The sequence below is a fragment of the Eucalyptus grandis genome, chromosome 1 (assembly GCF_016545825.1).
Source record: "Eucalyptus grandis isolate ANBG69807.140 chromosome 1, ASM1654582v1, whole genome shotgun sequence".
Lineage (NCBI taxonomy): Eukaryota > Viridiplantae > Streptophyta > Magnoliopsida > Myrtales > Myrtaceae > Eucalyptus > Eucalyptus grandis.
The window spans coordinates 49,282,253-49,297,924 of NC_052612.1; the positions used below are offsets into that span (position 1 = coordinate 49,282,253).

General features: G+C 41.2%; 3 protein-coding genes across 3 annotated transcripts; 2 read left to right on the plus strand and 1 right to left on the minus strand.

Moving 5' to 3' along the window:
- Positions 1-2,616: 2,616 nt before the first annotated feature.
- On the plus strand, positions 2,617-3,414 carry LOC120287421 (serine/arginine repetitive matrix protein 2-like). Its single transcript, XM_039300212.1, has one exon. The coding sequence runs from the start codon at positions 2,617-2,619 to the stop codon at positions 3,412-3,414; it is 798 nt and encodes a 265-aa protein (XP_039156146.1).
- A 5,601-nt stretch (positions 3,415-9,015) lies between these two features.
- Positions 9,016-9,351, plus strand: LOC120287422. Its single transcript, XM_039300214.1, has one exon. It carries the CDS (start codon positions 9,016-9,018, stop codon positions 9,349-9,351), a length of 336 nt encoding a protein of 111 aa, XP_039156148.1.
- Positions 9,352-11,178: 1,827 nt separating this feature from the next.
- Positions 11,179-13,854, minus strand: LOC120292146 (heme-binding-like protein At3g10130, chloroplastic). Its single transcript, XM_039310138.1, has 8 exons — positions 13,432-13,854; positions 13,241-13,327; positions 13,050-13,120; positions 12,771-12,872; positions 12,574-12,678; positions 12,011-12,146; positions 11,465-11,574; positions 11,179-11,369 (listed from the first exon to the last, which is right to left on the minus strand). Exons 1-8 carry the CDS (start codon positions 13,682-13,684, stop codon positions 11,295-11,297), a joined length of 939 nt encoding a protein of 312 aa, XP_039166072.1. The 5' UTR covers positions 13,685-13,854; the 3' UTR covers positions 11,179-11,294.
- Between the last annotated feature and the right edge of the window lie 1,818 nt (positions 13,855-15,672).

Genomic DNA, 15,672 nt, shown 5'->3' on the forward strand with positions numbered 1-15,672 from the left:
TTTATCTGTTCAAAGAGAAGGCCTGTTGTCTACCTCTGCTTGTCCTTTGTCTACTTCTGCTTTGGCTTATGTTTATATGACCCTTCCTTTTCACTAGGCCAAAAAAAAAAAAAAAAAAAAAAAAGGAGCAATCAACTCCTCAAACTATTAAAAAAAGATACAATTAACGGAATGATTTAATTGGATCAATTTGACAAGTTTTGAAACTTAATTACATTTTTCATGATAAGTTTTGTGATTCAATTGTACTTTTATGATCAGTTTTAGAATTTTCAATACACCTATCTCACAAAAACAATTATCACCTTTGTTGGACATAATAAAACAGTCAAGACAACATACTTTGTAGAGCCATGTCTCTTCTTTATCATTGATTTTATGACAACTTATATATGCAAAAAGTAGACAAAGAAAAAGTCAAGTCATCTATTGAATTTATCTGTTCAAAGAGAAGGACTGAATCCCTTTGTCTACTTCTGCTTTGGCTTATGTTTATATGACCCTTCCTTTTCACTAGGCCAAAAAAAAAAAAAAAAAAAAGGAGCAATCAACTCCTCAAACTATTAAAAAAAAAAGATACAATTAACGGAATGATTTAATTGGATCAATTTGACAAGTTTTGAAACTTAATTGCATTTTTCATGATAAGTTTGTGATTCAATTATACTTTTATGATCAATTTTAGAATTTTCAATACACCTATCTCACAAAAACGAATTATCCACCCTTTGTTGGACATAATAAAACAGTCAAGACAACATACTTTGTAGAGCCATGTCTCTTCTTTATCATTGATATTATAACAACTTATTTATTTTTTTCTCTCTTATTTCAAAAGCTCACTTTGTTAGTGAACTTTCTTTTCATATTAAAGAATTTATTCTTTTTATTTATTATATTGGTAAGATACTTAACAAAGCATGTAAGATGTTAGAGGAGTACCTCGAATACACTAAAAATATTATGTAATAAGATATCTTAATATTTTCACTTAAACAGTTCATGGAAAATATTAATTTTTGTCAATACAAAATAATCATATTTCACTAGCAATTAAAAGAAAAACTTCTTTTATTCAAAATTTTAATTTAATTAAATTCCATCTTCCAAAATTTCACACTAGAGAATGGAATTGTGATTTTATTATGGAAAATCTTCAAAGGTTTTTTTTTTTTTTTTGGCTCCATTAGATCATTCCATTGTATGAATACGTGTGTGTGTATAAAAGAAGAAAATCGATAAGAATGAGTTTGATTGTGATATTAAAAGAAAAAGAAAAGTCTAGACTCTATTTGAAAATATCCATAAATTTGCCCAACAATGTTCAAAACATGTAGGTTTCTTGTAAATTTCTCTTTTTAATGAAACTAATTTTTATCAAAGTAATATCTAATAATAAATAAAACATATTGCCTTTAATATCCATTATGAACCTACAATAGCCAGAAACTAGACATATGAAATTCTTAATTTTGGCAAGTAGATCTTATATAAATATAAAACAAACTTTAAAAAGGAAAACAAAAAAATTTGGATCACCATTTTAAATTGTAATTAAACAATCGAGGGTAATTTTATTAGATATATAGGAAGTGAAATTAGTGCTACCCTTTATTAACTTTCTACTTTCGTCAGCTTCACACACGACCACTCATCTTGCTTTTAATTCCCACTTAGCCCTCATTTACACATATACTATAAATATTCTAATGCAGATTAACTTTAAATAGTAGAAAGGTACAACCTACCAAAAAAAGAAAAAAAGCGGATAAAAAGGAAAAAATGAAAAAAGTCAGTTACCAACTTCGCACTAATCACTGCACTCGCGAAAGTCCTTTTAGCTGTACTTACCGTGCATCGACCAACTCTTTTTTTTTTTTTTTTTTTTTGGGGAATTTTTCCTTTGGTGAAAGCACGAATTTAAGGTCATGCCTAAACACATTCGTTGAAACTAATCGATATTCCGAAAACTTGGTAATGCCCAAATATGCACAATTGAAGCAGGGGGCGAGACTCGCGCACCTGCCAATGCCTTAAGGTCCGAGCTGAGCTCGAGAGCTAGCGAGATCAAGCTCGACGCGTGTGGTACGCCGCTGATTTTGGGGCCCGCGCCGTAGAAACTAGAAAGCAGGGGGCATGGATCCCGACCCCAGTAGGACCGCGCTCTGAATGCATTCCGAGACTACATGGAGATAAAAGGAGGAGAAACGCGGAAGGAAGACCACACGAACCTTACGCTTTAACCCTCGTACGGAAGGGAGTCGTGGAGTGTTGACCACGATGTTTTGAAAGACCGATTGACCGAGCGTTTGATTGATTGCCTTCCGGTCCCAGCCTTTGGAAAAAAAGAAGAAGAAGAAGAAGAAGGAAAATAAAGAAAGAAAGAACAAGGAGGAAGAGACGAGGCGCGACTCGTCGACCGACTGGACTCGGCAAATTAAACCGACCCCGACTCGGGACCCATTACGCCCCATCCGACCCGCGAATCACGAGTCAACTCAGTCGAATTTTCTCCCTCCCACAGGCGGATATAAGCTCGGACGCTTCCTCACGCTTTTCGTCCCAAAACTCCCCATTTCTCTCTCTCTCTCTCTCTCTCTCTCTCTCCTCCTCGTGATGCCGCAGGTGGATCTGGAAGCCCTCGTCTCCGCCTGCGCCGGCGGCGCCCGCGACGGTAAGATCTCCTGCGAGACCGTCGGCGGCGGCGGCGGCGGCGGTCGTCGGGAGGACGAGGATCCTCCCGATCTCCCCGATTCCGTATTGCTCTCCAAGGACGCCGAGTTCGACTGGTTCGACCGCAACGCCTTCTACGAGCGCCGGGACTCCACCAAGGCCAACTCCAGTCCCGCCGCCGCCTCGAATCCGATCCTCAGCTCCCCGACGAACTCCAACTCGCGGCGGTCGTCGAATAACTTCAAGTCAAGGCGTCGATCCTCGGCCTCCCGAAGCCGCAGAGCTCGTGCTTCGTCGACGCCAGAACCGGCGCCCCTGCAAGGCGGGAGGCGGCGCGGGGTTCTTCCCGAAGCGGTCGGGATCGGCCGGCAAGGTCGATCCCCGGCGGTCGAGCCGTCCTCGCCGAAGGTCTCGTGCATGGGGAGGGTGAGATCGAAGAGGAAGCGAACCGGCGGAAGAGGCGCGACGAGCCGGCTGAAAGGAGCAGAACCGGGCTGTTCGCGAGCCTCCTCGCGATACTGGGAACCGGCTGCAGGAATCGGCCGGCGGTCCTGGCCGACGTGCCGCGGGCGGCGTCGCCCGGCTCCGGGACGAGAGGAAGCACCCACCGGCGAGCGGCGCGGGCGGTCCACCTCGGATCCGCCGGCGGCGGAGGGCGGCGAGCCGCCGTCGGGCCTGGGCGGGGTGAAGCGGTTCAGGTCCGGTAGGAGGCCGGACTCGTGGGCCAACAACGTGGCGTGAGGGGATTGGCCAGGGCGCGGTTGACACGTCGGTTGGCGGGGTGTGGGCCCGGCCCGGCGCGGCCCGGAGAAAATTCATAGGTAGCCGCGAGTACCTGACCGCGTGGGGCCCAGAGTCGTTGGGGGATGGGAACGGAACGGAGGAGGAGGGTGCGTTCGTTGGGATGACGTGGCGCGTCGCCAATTGCAAATGCCTTCTAGGCTTTTGGGGGAGAGGGGAAACTGCGGCGGCGGCGGCGGCGGCGGCATCGTTTTGAATGTATACAAAGAGCGAAAAGTCTTGTGTGTATAAATCTGTTTTTTTTTTTTTTTGCCTTTTTATCTTTTCAATTAGTGTGAGATGTCATACCTGCAATTTCGTGTTCGGTAATTCGCCTTTCCGATATTAAACCACAAAGCACGCGATTTCTGATAATTGCTCGACCCGTGAAAGAGGCTACAGCCTACAGGCATTCCCGCGTGTTATGCCTTATTCCTAGACAAGAAAGGAAAAGGAAGAAGAAAACGAAAAATCGAAAGAGATGGGTTGGGACCATTTTGTGTTTTGGTGCCCCAGTATTTGTGTTGAGAATTTACTAAGAGGGTCAATGGGTTGAATTAGATTAGTCGGAGGAGATTTGTGAGTGGTTCTGGTGGGGGTCAAGAAACTATTAGAATAAAAGATTGTGCAAAACGATTTGAATACAAAGCTATAAGCAGGGTCGCAGTCGCCGACATTCGTATAAAGCCAGAAGAGAGGTAAACGGTGTGGAACCAAAAACCTTCCATTGACTGTTGTAAAATACGACTCTTTGATTTTTAATTAATGATTCCTAATAATAATACTTCCTTAAACTTTGGAAAGTAAAGAAATTGGATAATTTGGTGGGGTCGAGATTCAGGGATGAACATGTAAAATATCCGAAAAAATGGGGCCTAAACATAATTCGAAAGTTAGAGCCCCCTCCAGCGCCATTCATTAGAATAATACGATGCATTCCCTTTAGTTATTTCTCACCTTGCTTACGTAGCTTTCAATCTCTTTCTCTCTTGGTCTTTTTATCAATTCGAAAAATGGAATGGACCGAAATCTTTTATTGCTGGGAGTGGGCTGAAATGCGGATCCAATCGTCTCGATTTCGAAAGCAATCAAGTCCCGAAAGATCTGCCATACGAATAACCCAACTAAAACCATTGGATTTCAGATTGGTCTCAAGCCCAAGGAACGAGGTACGGATGGAACTGAACCAAGTAGCAATGACAACCATCAAAGGACTCAAAACAAACGAGGGTGAAATGAAATCTAGAGGAACAGCATACAAAGACTTAAAATGGAAAAAAATTAAAAAAAAAAATCCATTTAGTATGAAAATTGCTAGATAAGCTACACAGTGAAGAATAGATAGACAAGAGTTGCAACTCACAATTTTGTTATGTTCAATGAATAAGCGGTCTCACTCTCACGAATAAGAACATAACAAACTAAGATCAAAGAAATCATAATCTACTACTAGGTCAAAAGGTAAATGATACCTACTAAATTAAAGGGGCTAATATCAAAGTCCTAATCATTTTTTTAAGAGAAAATAGCATCATCTAAAATATTTAATTAAATCTAGAGGACATATAGATAAGTAAAAAACCGTAAAAAGACTCGACCTCAAATTCTGAAGCGATTGACAATATCGACAAGAAGTTCTCAAAGAGCCAAGTCCCTCCTTACAAACAACAAAGCCAACAAGCCCCAAATAGTACAACCTCGTAGAACAACAAAAGTAGTGAACAACCCAATTCTCACGTTGTAACGAAATAAAACTGCAGATTTTTATCATTTTATTTAATTTGAAAACTTTGATACCTGGCATAGTGTTTGATTTTATGAGTAGCGAATGGAATAAGAAAAGGAATAGTATTACAATATCAAAAATTACCCCTTGAAGTTAGAATTGCATTGTTTGGAACAGTAGTAAGAATACATTTAACATTAGCCATGAGAACTAAATTATTCCGCAATAGGCGCAGACTATTATTGCAGGCAAACAGGATGTTAAGTCTTCTCAAAAGACATTATGAAGAGAAGCTCTTCTAGTTAGTAGTTACGACTCACAAGTTATAATAATCCCCATCGACAAAGTACTAACGACACATCCCACGTAAGGCCGAGCTGGTTCATCGCTAATTCTGCCGTACATCAGTAGGAATCGACACGGGGGTCTTTCGGTGAGGGCCTGCAATAGGCTATTGGAGCTGAGTTACTACCCTGTAAATAGCAAGGCGAGGCACCCTTAATAATGTATGACGGGTTATTCTGCATCAATTCATCTCAACTTAAATCTCAACCATTGGACCCGCTTTCACTCAAAAACTTCAACTAATGAATTACTCAACACCACACTAATTCTCCGATGCAGGACTTCTCTAATATAACTCACGTGTGTATCCTAACAATCTCCTCTTCACATGTGATAGTGTTAGAATTCAGGTATCATACTAAATCAACTTATTTCAATATGAATTTCTAACACCTAACTTTATCTTTGGTTTCTTTTTTCGAACCCACTATGAAGTCTACCGATGAGCCCACGTTGTTTGAGATATTTATCAAATACCAATACACATTAAGAGTGGACCACCAATCAATCATCGACTCTGATACCATTTATTAGGATCATGTAATATAAGCTCAATACTTTCATATTGGGAAATACTTATTTAACATAACTCACACATCTATTTCTAATAGATCTAACGATGGGGATGTTGCGCCACTAATGCATCTAGATCATCGACTCCGGCGTCTATCAGACAAACTCATTTCACACGAACCAATTTTAGACGATGGGCTCCTTATCTGTGACCCCAAATCTAGAAGCCATAAAGCGTCAAGTGGAGTGGCAGCGTGCTGCAGAAAAAAAGCAGTGGTGTTCTGAGTTTTGTTGACAGAAGCAAACTTCTCGATAGGACCTGAGAAAGGAATATCTGCTCATCCGTAAAGTAGAATTGCTTTTACACTGGGATTTGCCATGTAAGGCTAGCTATTGCATTCGTTGGTGACTTCCATCCATAAAGTAGAGTTGCTTTTACATTGGGAATTGCCAGGTAAGGCTAGCTATTGCATTCGTTGGTGACTTACAATGCGGATGGCACCGGAAGACCAGCATCTAACATCTTCTCTGGATTTTTTATTTTATTTATAAAAACACCATCAAGATTTATTGTTTCAACTTCGAAAATATTTGAGTGCATGAGTGTCATAAATCAAACCTTGATTGTGTTTCTTCTACATTCGAGTTGAGATAAGTTCTCTTCACATTGCAATCGAGTGAGCTCATATTATAAAACGTCAACTTATTGTCTACACAACCAAATACTAACGGGAAAAGTACCAGAAAAATCATAAACTTATTGCATTTGTATCAATTCAATTCTAAACTTTTCAATTGAATCAATTTAATCCTAAACCTTTTTATATTTGAACAAATTTAGTCTATCCGACTAATTTTGATCTCCACAATGTGTGACACGTGGATGTTGGCCGATTCTTACATGATAATTTTTAATAATTTTTTTCTTTTTCTTTTTCATTTTTCCCTTCTTCCTCCTTAGTCTCTGTCCTCATGGTGGTGGTCGACGAGCCTCCCCACGGTAGCCCTCGAAGCCCTCACCGGTCACCGCCGGCCACTAGGCAAGGGTTGCGGCCCTACCCAAGGCCGCGGGCAAGGCAACTTCCCCCAAATTGGCGAGGCCAGGCAAGGGTCGCGATCCTCATCGACGGCCGATGAGGGCTTCGCGGCCTCGCTCAACGAGGCTCACCAGCTACTGGGAGGACAGTCCAAAGAGGAAGAAAGGATAAAAGAAAAATTGATTTAAAAAATTTGAAAAAATTCTTTTGTCAAGATCCGACCACCTGGAATTTCACGCGGCGTCGGCTACGACCAAAATTGATTGAATAGACTAAATGCAGTATCAATACGAAAAGATTTCGGATTGAATTGATTTTATTGAAATGTTTAAGACTGAATTGATATCAATACAATAGATTTAAGACTTTTTTTTGTACTTTTCCCAAGCAATAGTTTTTTTTCCCATACTTGGGCAAGTTTTCCACTTAACTCCTCGGTCGGGATCTATCGTCACCAGGTCATCTGTCTAATGGTCGTTGAGTAAGAGTTCTGAATTATCGGAAATGAACAATACTCGTTTAAGACTCACCGCTTTTGTTTATTAATACTCTGCTTCCAGCAATTTTCAAAGAATGTTCTTCCGCTGTCATTCTACAATCTGAAATGGCTAGAAAGAACACAACTTGCTCACGCTTCACGCACGAGCGCGCACAATCAGCCTATGAAACTGAAGATCGAAAGTGCAGAAAGACAGAGACGTTTGCATAATGTGAAAAGGAAAACTCACCCAGTCTCAGAAGATGTTCTCTCTTCAAATTCCACCCATATGCGTAGCAATATCAACCAGCAACCATTCGACAGACAGCGATATTTCGTCAATATGACTGGTCCATGGGCAACCTCTCTCTCTCTCTCTCTCTATGTGTGAAACACTTGTTGCTTTCTCTCACTAGAATGCAAAAACACGGCGTTCCACTAATGGAGAAACTAGCATTCGAGTGTATGTTATTGGGTGCTGTTGACGAAAACCAGCAAGCACCACGCTACAGGTTTTTCCTGGTGAACACTCCACTTCATGAAATGATTCGATGCTCTTGCTTCCAAAGTGGGCCTACATCATCCTTTCGTAATCCCCACATCACAGAACATCCAAAGCAACGACGCTGTAAATTAAATCCCGCTCCAGGATAAGCAATGGAAGTGTTCCTGTACGCAGCACTTTATTAGGCAGCTGAACACCAAGACGATAGCTGCAACCCAATTTCATGCCCTACCTACCTAACCTGAAGCAATCCTCTCTGTCACAAATATCTTGGTGGAAATTGATGAAGCAAAGAGGTCAACACTGCGCGACATAATTAGTCAACCAACCAATTGGTGGTTGACTCCGTTTCTAGAGTTGGAGCTTGAGCGGCCATAGTGTGTCTCACTATGGTCAATGATCAAATTGAACTGGTCTGCATATTGTTTGAGGGGCACTAGCGAAGATTGATCCTGGCCCTACACAAGTTCCCCCTATGGGAACAGACTAAATGTAAGGAACCACCAAAATCTAAGCGACACTGAAAACAAAACTACACCAATAATTTTCTCGACTCACTCATCTGCTGCTTGTGGACAGATGAATACAACAAGAAAAGATTGAGCTCATGTGTTCTAAGCCATTAACAAATGGATGATCATCCTTAAAAAACCACCAAGATGCAGTCCAAAGCTAAACTAATGCACTTATATTCCTGTGGACTTGCAACTTATAGTGGTCTGTCCTTTTTATTCATCAAGTGGATAATTACCTCAATGATGGAAGTCAACCACCAAATGCCATGACAGATAAGTCCCATTCACGAACCGACAAAAATCAGCACGATGGGTTCCAAAATGATCTTCAGTCCTTTCGTAATCAAACATGCACTACAAAGTTATTATTTATATGCAAAGCTCCACATTCATCAGACTGCCCAAGAACTAAAAATTTCGGAGAAGCATTTCCAAGCACAAGCATGGGCAACTGCTTAGCTCTGAGAAAGGAAATCAAGATTGTGAAAACAGAAGGTAAAGTCCTTGAGTATAGGACAGAACTAAAAGTCCAAAAGGCGAAAGTTTCTTTTCTAGATCAACGGATCGAGGATTACGAGGAAGCTGGTCCTTCAAGAGTGAAGCTGATAATCAGTAGAAGAGAATTGCAGCAGATGCTACAGGAAGGAGCAGTTTCAGTAGGTGACCGGGGATTGCTGCTTCTTGAGAGAGAACAGACTTTGCAGAAAGTCAACATTGATGACAGAGGTCATTGCGAAGGATGGAAGCCTATATTACAAAGTATACCTGAAGTAGACTAGTATCTCTCTCTCTCTCTCTCTCTCTCTCTCTCTCTCAATGATCTGAGAACGCCAAGTACAAAATGTTGCAATTAATTACGTAAGAAAATGAATTTTTAAAAGTTAGTTGACGTTGTTATGTAGTTGAGTGTCTCTTGTTGTAATCGTACCACAACACAAGAATATGCTAACAATTAGTCTTAAAAGATAGCCATGCTTTTCTGTGGTTGGTTCAGTCTCGTTGGGACACCCTTTCTCTGTGTGGATAGAAGTCACAGCTAATCAAAAAGACATGAAAATGGAGAAGGCAAAAACATGGAACATGTGATATGAATATAAATGCCCATATCACCAAATACATGCTCAAGTTAACTAAATCATGCTAGCAAGTCAGAAATTATCAGTCGATGAGTTTGCTATCAATCAAAACTGTGTTGGCACCAGGTGATTTAAGACCAACTAATATACAGAAATGCCATCGTCACCATGACTAAAGGATACCCAGCTCAGGGCAACAGAAAAATGCAGCAGCACTTTCAACCTTGAGGGGCCTCTCCCCACTTGCCAACTTGGAGGAAAAGTTTAGATATGAACAAGAAAGCACTGAACTCTTCCTTTAAAGTTTTGTCAATCACTTAATGGTTTTTTTTTTTTTTCCTTCCTTTCAATTTGGCCAATCATGAACTATTTGAAGGCTCAATCACTAGCAATTGACTAACTATTCTTGATTTAGTTAACTATTACATCAATTATGACCATGCTTTAACACTTTGACAAAGGTTTGTCTTCTCGTACATTTGTCTCCTTGTCTATTGTTTTACTCCAAGACTTGGAGGATTTCATAGTCTCAATCCTTCTTGCGGATGTTCTTTACATGTATGCAAAGCCCCAAAAGCCAGAGGTATAACTAAGTGATGCTTGATGGTCATTCTTAACCCTCTGAGCAGGTCGGGGGAAAATAAAAAATAAAAAAAGTACCAGATGGAGCCACTTTTAGGGACCCGTCTTCCACTTTCTTGTGGAAAGCTTTACGAGATAGACGATCAGAAAAAAATAAGTGTAATAGGGCTATCATGAAGGCAAACAATGCCATGGCTTCCTTTAGAGCAGAGCCCAAATGGCTAAACAAAATAATTGTTTAGCCAAAGATGGATTTCACTTGGCAAAAGGATCCAAGAATTGAAGACTTAAGGAAGCCTTTATGTACAGCCTAATATATATACATTAGTTATTTCACCTTCGACAAATAGCCAGTAATGAGAGGATGAGGAGCAACAGCAGAGCTCCATAGGATGCATGCAGACACTAGTAAATGCCATGTGATCATGGCTTAACAGGATGATCTTAAATTAAGCAGACACTGGCAATGATATTCCTAAGATTTAGTGATCTAAGGAAAAATTTAGACATTATTTACTATCACCACTATCAACCCCTCCTTTGAGAGCAGTAGTTACATGCTTCTAGTGCACACGAGCCATTTTTTGGGCCTTCTTTAGCAAGGAAAAAGTGAAGAAACATGAGCCTTAATCAATAGCGGGGCTGGTGCAGGGTATATCAACCATTGGATCATGTGCATCTCACTGAGGCCCACATGATCCGACAGCTTAAAGTAGCTGCGCTCACGCACCAGGATCATGCAATAAATTTGACTCCTCTGGTCCGACAGTTTTAAAATTGGCCGAATTAGGTGCATGAGGCTTCCCACATTAATAGCTAGAGATAACCAGATGATTGCACATTTAAGCATACAATTAGCTACGAAAGCATTTCCATTGACATGATATTCAGTAGTCTTTCAGGTCATTCAGAACGCCCATTCCACATCGTCCTGCTTTACAAAATATATTTAGCTCAAAGCACCCACCTTTGCCTCTATTTATATACAGGTAGTTTCCACTTTACAAAGGATAAGAGGTTCTTTATACACCATTCCTCCAAGTTCTAGGATTTCCAGATAAGAGCTACTGTTCCTTCCTTTCCACCTCCACGGCAACCTCATTACGACGTGTAAAAGGTAGCGTAAAAGGTGGATTGTACTGCAATAATATAAAAATAATAAAAGATTGAGAACCTTTCATTACTAAAAAGTCTGCGGTAACAAGATCATCCCAAAAATTTATGCTGGACCTACCTGTGCAACTTCCACAGAAGCACCTTCTTTTACCCTGAACTCTCCATCACTTTTCAGAGCATCTCTAAGTTTTAACTCCCGTTGTATAACTTCTTCATCAGTAACAAAACCTGATTTCGAAGAGAGATAAACAATCTACTTATGATTTAGAATTCCTTATTACCAAAAACACCATACTATGTAACTAGTGAGTGTCCACGTTGATTCTGAAGACAGATTGCCCAGAAGAAGAAAAGCAGCACAAATGGCGACTCAAAAATAGTTATGGGAAAGGGTGCATGCTTATCAAATTGCACACCTTCTACCGAAAGAAAAAATTGCTCCCCAGAAAAAGATGGTGTTTATATGTGCATGTGACTAATGCATATATGTCACATGTCATATTCACTTAACAGTCAATATTGATTTACACATCACACAGACTTCACCTATGACCACTTCTATTCATGCAATTCGGGATGTAAATCTATTTCCAAGGAGAAAGGAATTTCATTGAAATCAAAAGCTGCGTAGGTTGAGCTTTATCTGTTTATGGAGAGAACGAACCTGAAAAGGCAACAACAGCAACAATTTTCCCTGGAACCTCTTTAACCCTTACTGATGGATCTCTAGGTGAAGGTATATTCGCACCATACTTTGAGGGCATAACAAAGGACATCTGCCACTTCCCTTCATTTTCCACCTACATTCAGTAATGAACAAGCAAACAAGTTTTGAAATGAAAATGCCGAATCATCTCAGCATAAATACTTCGGTGCTAGAAAGAAAATTAACACAACATCAGGTTAAGTTCTTAATAACCAAAGGAGGAGAATCTGTTATAATTGTCATAGTTCAACATAAGGTACTGGAAGCTGTAAAGTATCCTCTAAACCAATACTTAGAACATATTGCAGAGAAAAGAGTTTGAGATTCCCAAATTAGAGCTGAACCGTTATTGATGTCAATAGATCAATGTGCCCCCCCAATGTCAAGAACAATCAGCCAATGCCCTTCTCTTTTAAAGAGTTAACAGGGATTGCATGGGCATAGACTCTACCACACTCCATCTAGCCAACAGCCTCTCTAATTATCAAACTTGATGTCGACAAGGATATTGGACAACTCACCTTCTTTGTTATTACGGGTGTCGTCATTTCCATTCGCTTTCCATCAGATGGACTCTTGCGTGTATAAACAGGGGTAGTCATCTCCATTTGCTCCTTTGTTGTGTTCTGATTGAAAGGTCCACATAAGCATATTAAGTAATGGAATGGTCATTTTGGTGACGTGATAGAGAAGGTAACTGAAAGGATTGATTAACTACCTTACCGAAGAGGTACTCGGCTAAGACATTGAAGGATTGAGAAGCCCCATTGAGGTCGAATCCAGTCTTTCCAGGCATTGTCGTTTCCGCTATGTAGTAAGGCTATTCACATTCACAAATGCAAAGTAAGTAGACGAAAGCAGTGATCGGATAAAAAAGCCCAGGAGCAGGAAAAACTTAACTAGAATCCTAATCATGCCGTTTATCGCGAGTACAACTAAATGAAGGGAACATAAATTCTCAGAGAGAAAGGACGTGCACGCCGAGTGCAGTTTATACCTCCACTTCTCTTATTTCATACTGGTCTCTCCTGCTCAAAACTTTGAACTTCACCGTCTCGAGATCCGGAACTGAAACAGGGCAGCGTAACAAAACGAAAAACCCCCGATAAAACACAGTTTAGACTTCTGAATTATCCCAATTACACCATCCCAAGCTCATTTCCACCACGAAAAGGCAAACTTGAGTACCTGCCATCAAAGCCTCCTCCAAATTGCGGCTCTCGAACCTCTTCGGGAGCACGTACTTCGCGGTTTCGGTCGCCAAATCCACCAGAACTGCACCGCAGATTACAAAGACCAAAACTGAGCCCGACACATATACTCGCGCTCGAGAAACGATATGGAAAAAGACAGAGGGAGTTCGGTGGGAGAACATGTACGTCGCTGGGAGACGGAAGAGGCCTGGGAAGCGAGGGCGAACACGAGGGAGACCCGAGCCTCTAAGGCGGAGATGGGCCGCCTGGGCGAAGGAGGAGAAACGGCGGGGGCGGCGGCGGCGGCTCTGTCGGCGGCGGCCGTGGACATGACGGCGGCGCGGCAGGCGCCCCTCGATCGCTTGGGGGATCGTGAGGTCGGCACGAGGGTTCTCGAGAGGGATGGACCGAGCCACGACGAGGGCTCGCACAGAGACATGGTCGTCTAGGGTTTTAGGGTCTGCGGTGGTGGGGGAGCGACGGAGCGTTCGAATTTCGGTTACGGCGGCGAGAGCGGCAGTTGCGGAGGACGAGTGGCGGTTATGGCTTTTTCCTTCCCGGAAGCGCCTTCGCTCGTGTAGCTGTCCGCGCGCGCGTATTGTCATCTCCTTGATATTTTTCAGAATCTAATAATATATGATTTCGTTTTTGCCCGAAATTTCTCGGCTATCGGTAAAGGACGAAGGACGTGACACTCAAAGGTGGTCTCTTCCCGACCACAGGAGCAACTACAACTTTTTGAAGAAGATGGGATGCGCCATCTTCAATCTTGCTGGAAGAGCAGCTTCAATGGGCAACTTGCGGGCTTAATATATTAGAAATGCTAGAAATTTTCACTGAGTCACTTAAGTATCAAATTGGATAAAAATGATCATTTAAATGCTATTAACAAGAAATTTCGGCCAATATCATCACGTGAGTTTTATAAATAAATTTTTAATATAAGTTTGCATATTTTATAAACGTTCCACACTGTCGCTTTTTTTTTTTATTTCAATCCGTTGACTCTCTCTCTCTTTGAGGAAATACACGATATTGCCACCAAGGAGGCTGAGAGGCGGATGAAGGAGGAGGTGCGGCGGGTGGTGGAGCAAGCAAAGGAGCTACGGGCCGCCGCTACAAACGTCGCCAGCACGTCAAGCAAGAAGCAGTCGTTCGGCAGCGTACGCCCATGCCCGATTCGCACATTCATCGCCTTCGGGTGTCCATCAGTGCTCAGGCGAGCTGATAGCTGCTGGATTAGCGAGTCCTTTTGTAGCTGCTATTCACGTCCCTTTGGCACCTGATATTGACAGTACACTCCATCGCGCCTCATCCTCCTTGCGTGCCCACCAATTTCGGCAGCTCATTTGCTCTCTACAAATCACCATCTTCACAACTCACTTTCAAGCCATCATCTGTTAACCTGTGAAATTTGGCTTTCCTCGCTTGCGTACACAATCTCACGAGCATTTCACCGGAGGCAAAGAAAAAAGTTTAACCTCGATGTGCAGGCGGCTTCGTGAAGGGGAAGAGTGTGACTTTGGGGGGAAAATTATATTAGGGTTTTGAATTTACGAAAATTAAAATCAGGATTTTGAATTTGAGGCAAATGTTGAAAACATCATTGTTGAAGGTATTATATGCCGATGAAGCATTCCAGCGAGCCACGTCAATACGAGATATTAATAAAACAAGGCAAAATTAGATTTCTACGACTTCAAATTAAAATTAATATTTAAGTGTTTTTTTTTAAAGTAACACTTAAGTGATCTAAAAGAAATTTTTAGCAACAAAGAGAGCGTTGCATACAACTTTATGCACTTCTGGTATACTTACTTAACAACGTGCATTTGGTCCTTGGGGTGCAATGATGAAGTTCGACAATTGAAACTTTGCTCTTTCAATACAAATATCTTCAAATTATTGATGTCTAAGGGCACGAATGATAATCTTTTGTTCTTGAGAATAATTTATAGTCAGAAATAGATTTTTCTTTTTCTTTTCTATTTCCTAAATGAGTTTCTAAGTAGAGATACATATTTGATAACGAGACAATTTTTTTCTTTTCAAAACAGAAATTTGTTTGATAGGCCCTTTTAAATATCTCCCTCTCTTGCTCTTTTTCATTCATAGTGCTCCACTCTTTTGTAAGATAAAACATCCTTAATCAATTAAATTAAAAGCGTCAATGTAGAAATCGTACAATAGTAGGCGGGAGGAGGCAAGTGCAAGTAATGTGAAGAGTTTTTATTTTTGTTTCTGTTAAGTAGAGAATTTGTACTTATTATTTTCATTCCAAATCTATTTCTGAGCTAAAAATTTGTCTTGTAAATTGAAAAAAATGTATTATCAAACAAATTTCTACTCCAAATATGTTTCCAGAAAAAAAAAAAAAAAAAAGTAGAGAGACAGAATGATCATGATGCCCGTCCTAAATATTCAAGA

Bases quoted from the DNA above. Each gene is read 5' to 3' on its own strand.
- LOC120287421 (XM_039300212.1), top strand. From the start codon at position 2,617: ATGCCGCAGGTGGATCTGGAAGCCCTCGTCTCCGCCTGCGCCGGCGGC.
- LOC120287422 (XM_039300214.1), top strand. From the start codon at position 9,016: ATGGGCAACTGCTTAGCTCTGAGAAAGGAAATCAAGATTGTGAAAACA.
- LOC120292146 (XM_039310138.1), bottom strand. From the start codon at position 13,684: ATGTCTCTGTGCGAGCCCTCGTCGTGGCTCGGTCCATCCCTCTCGAGA. The intron at 13,328-13,431 runs GTACATGTTCTC...TCTGCGGTGCAG, and splicing joins CTCTTCCGTCTCCCAGCGAC to TTCTGGTGGATTTGGCGACC. The intron at 13,121-13,240 runs GTACTCAAGTTT...GCCCTGTTTCAG, and splicing joins GGAGGAGGCTTTGATGGCAG to TTCCGGATCTCGAGACGGTG.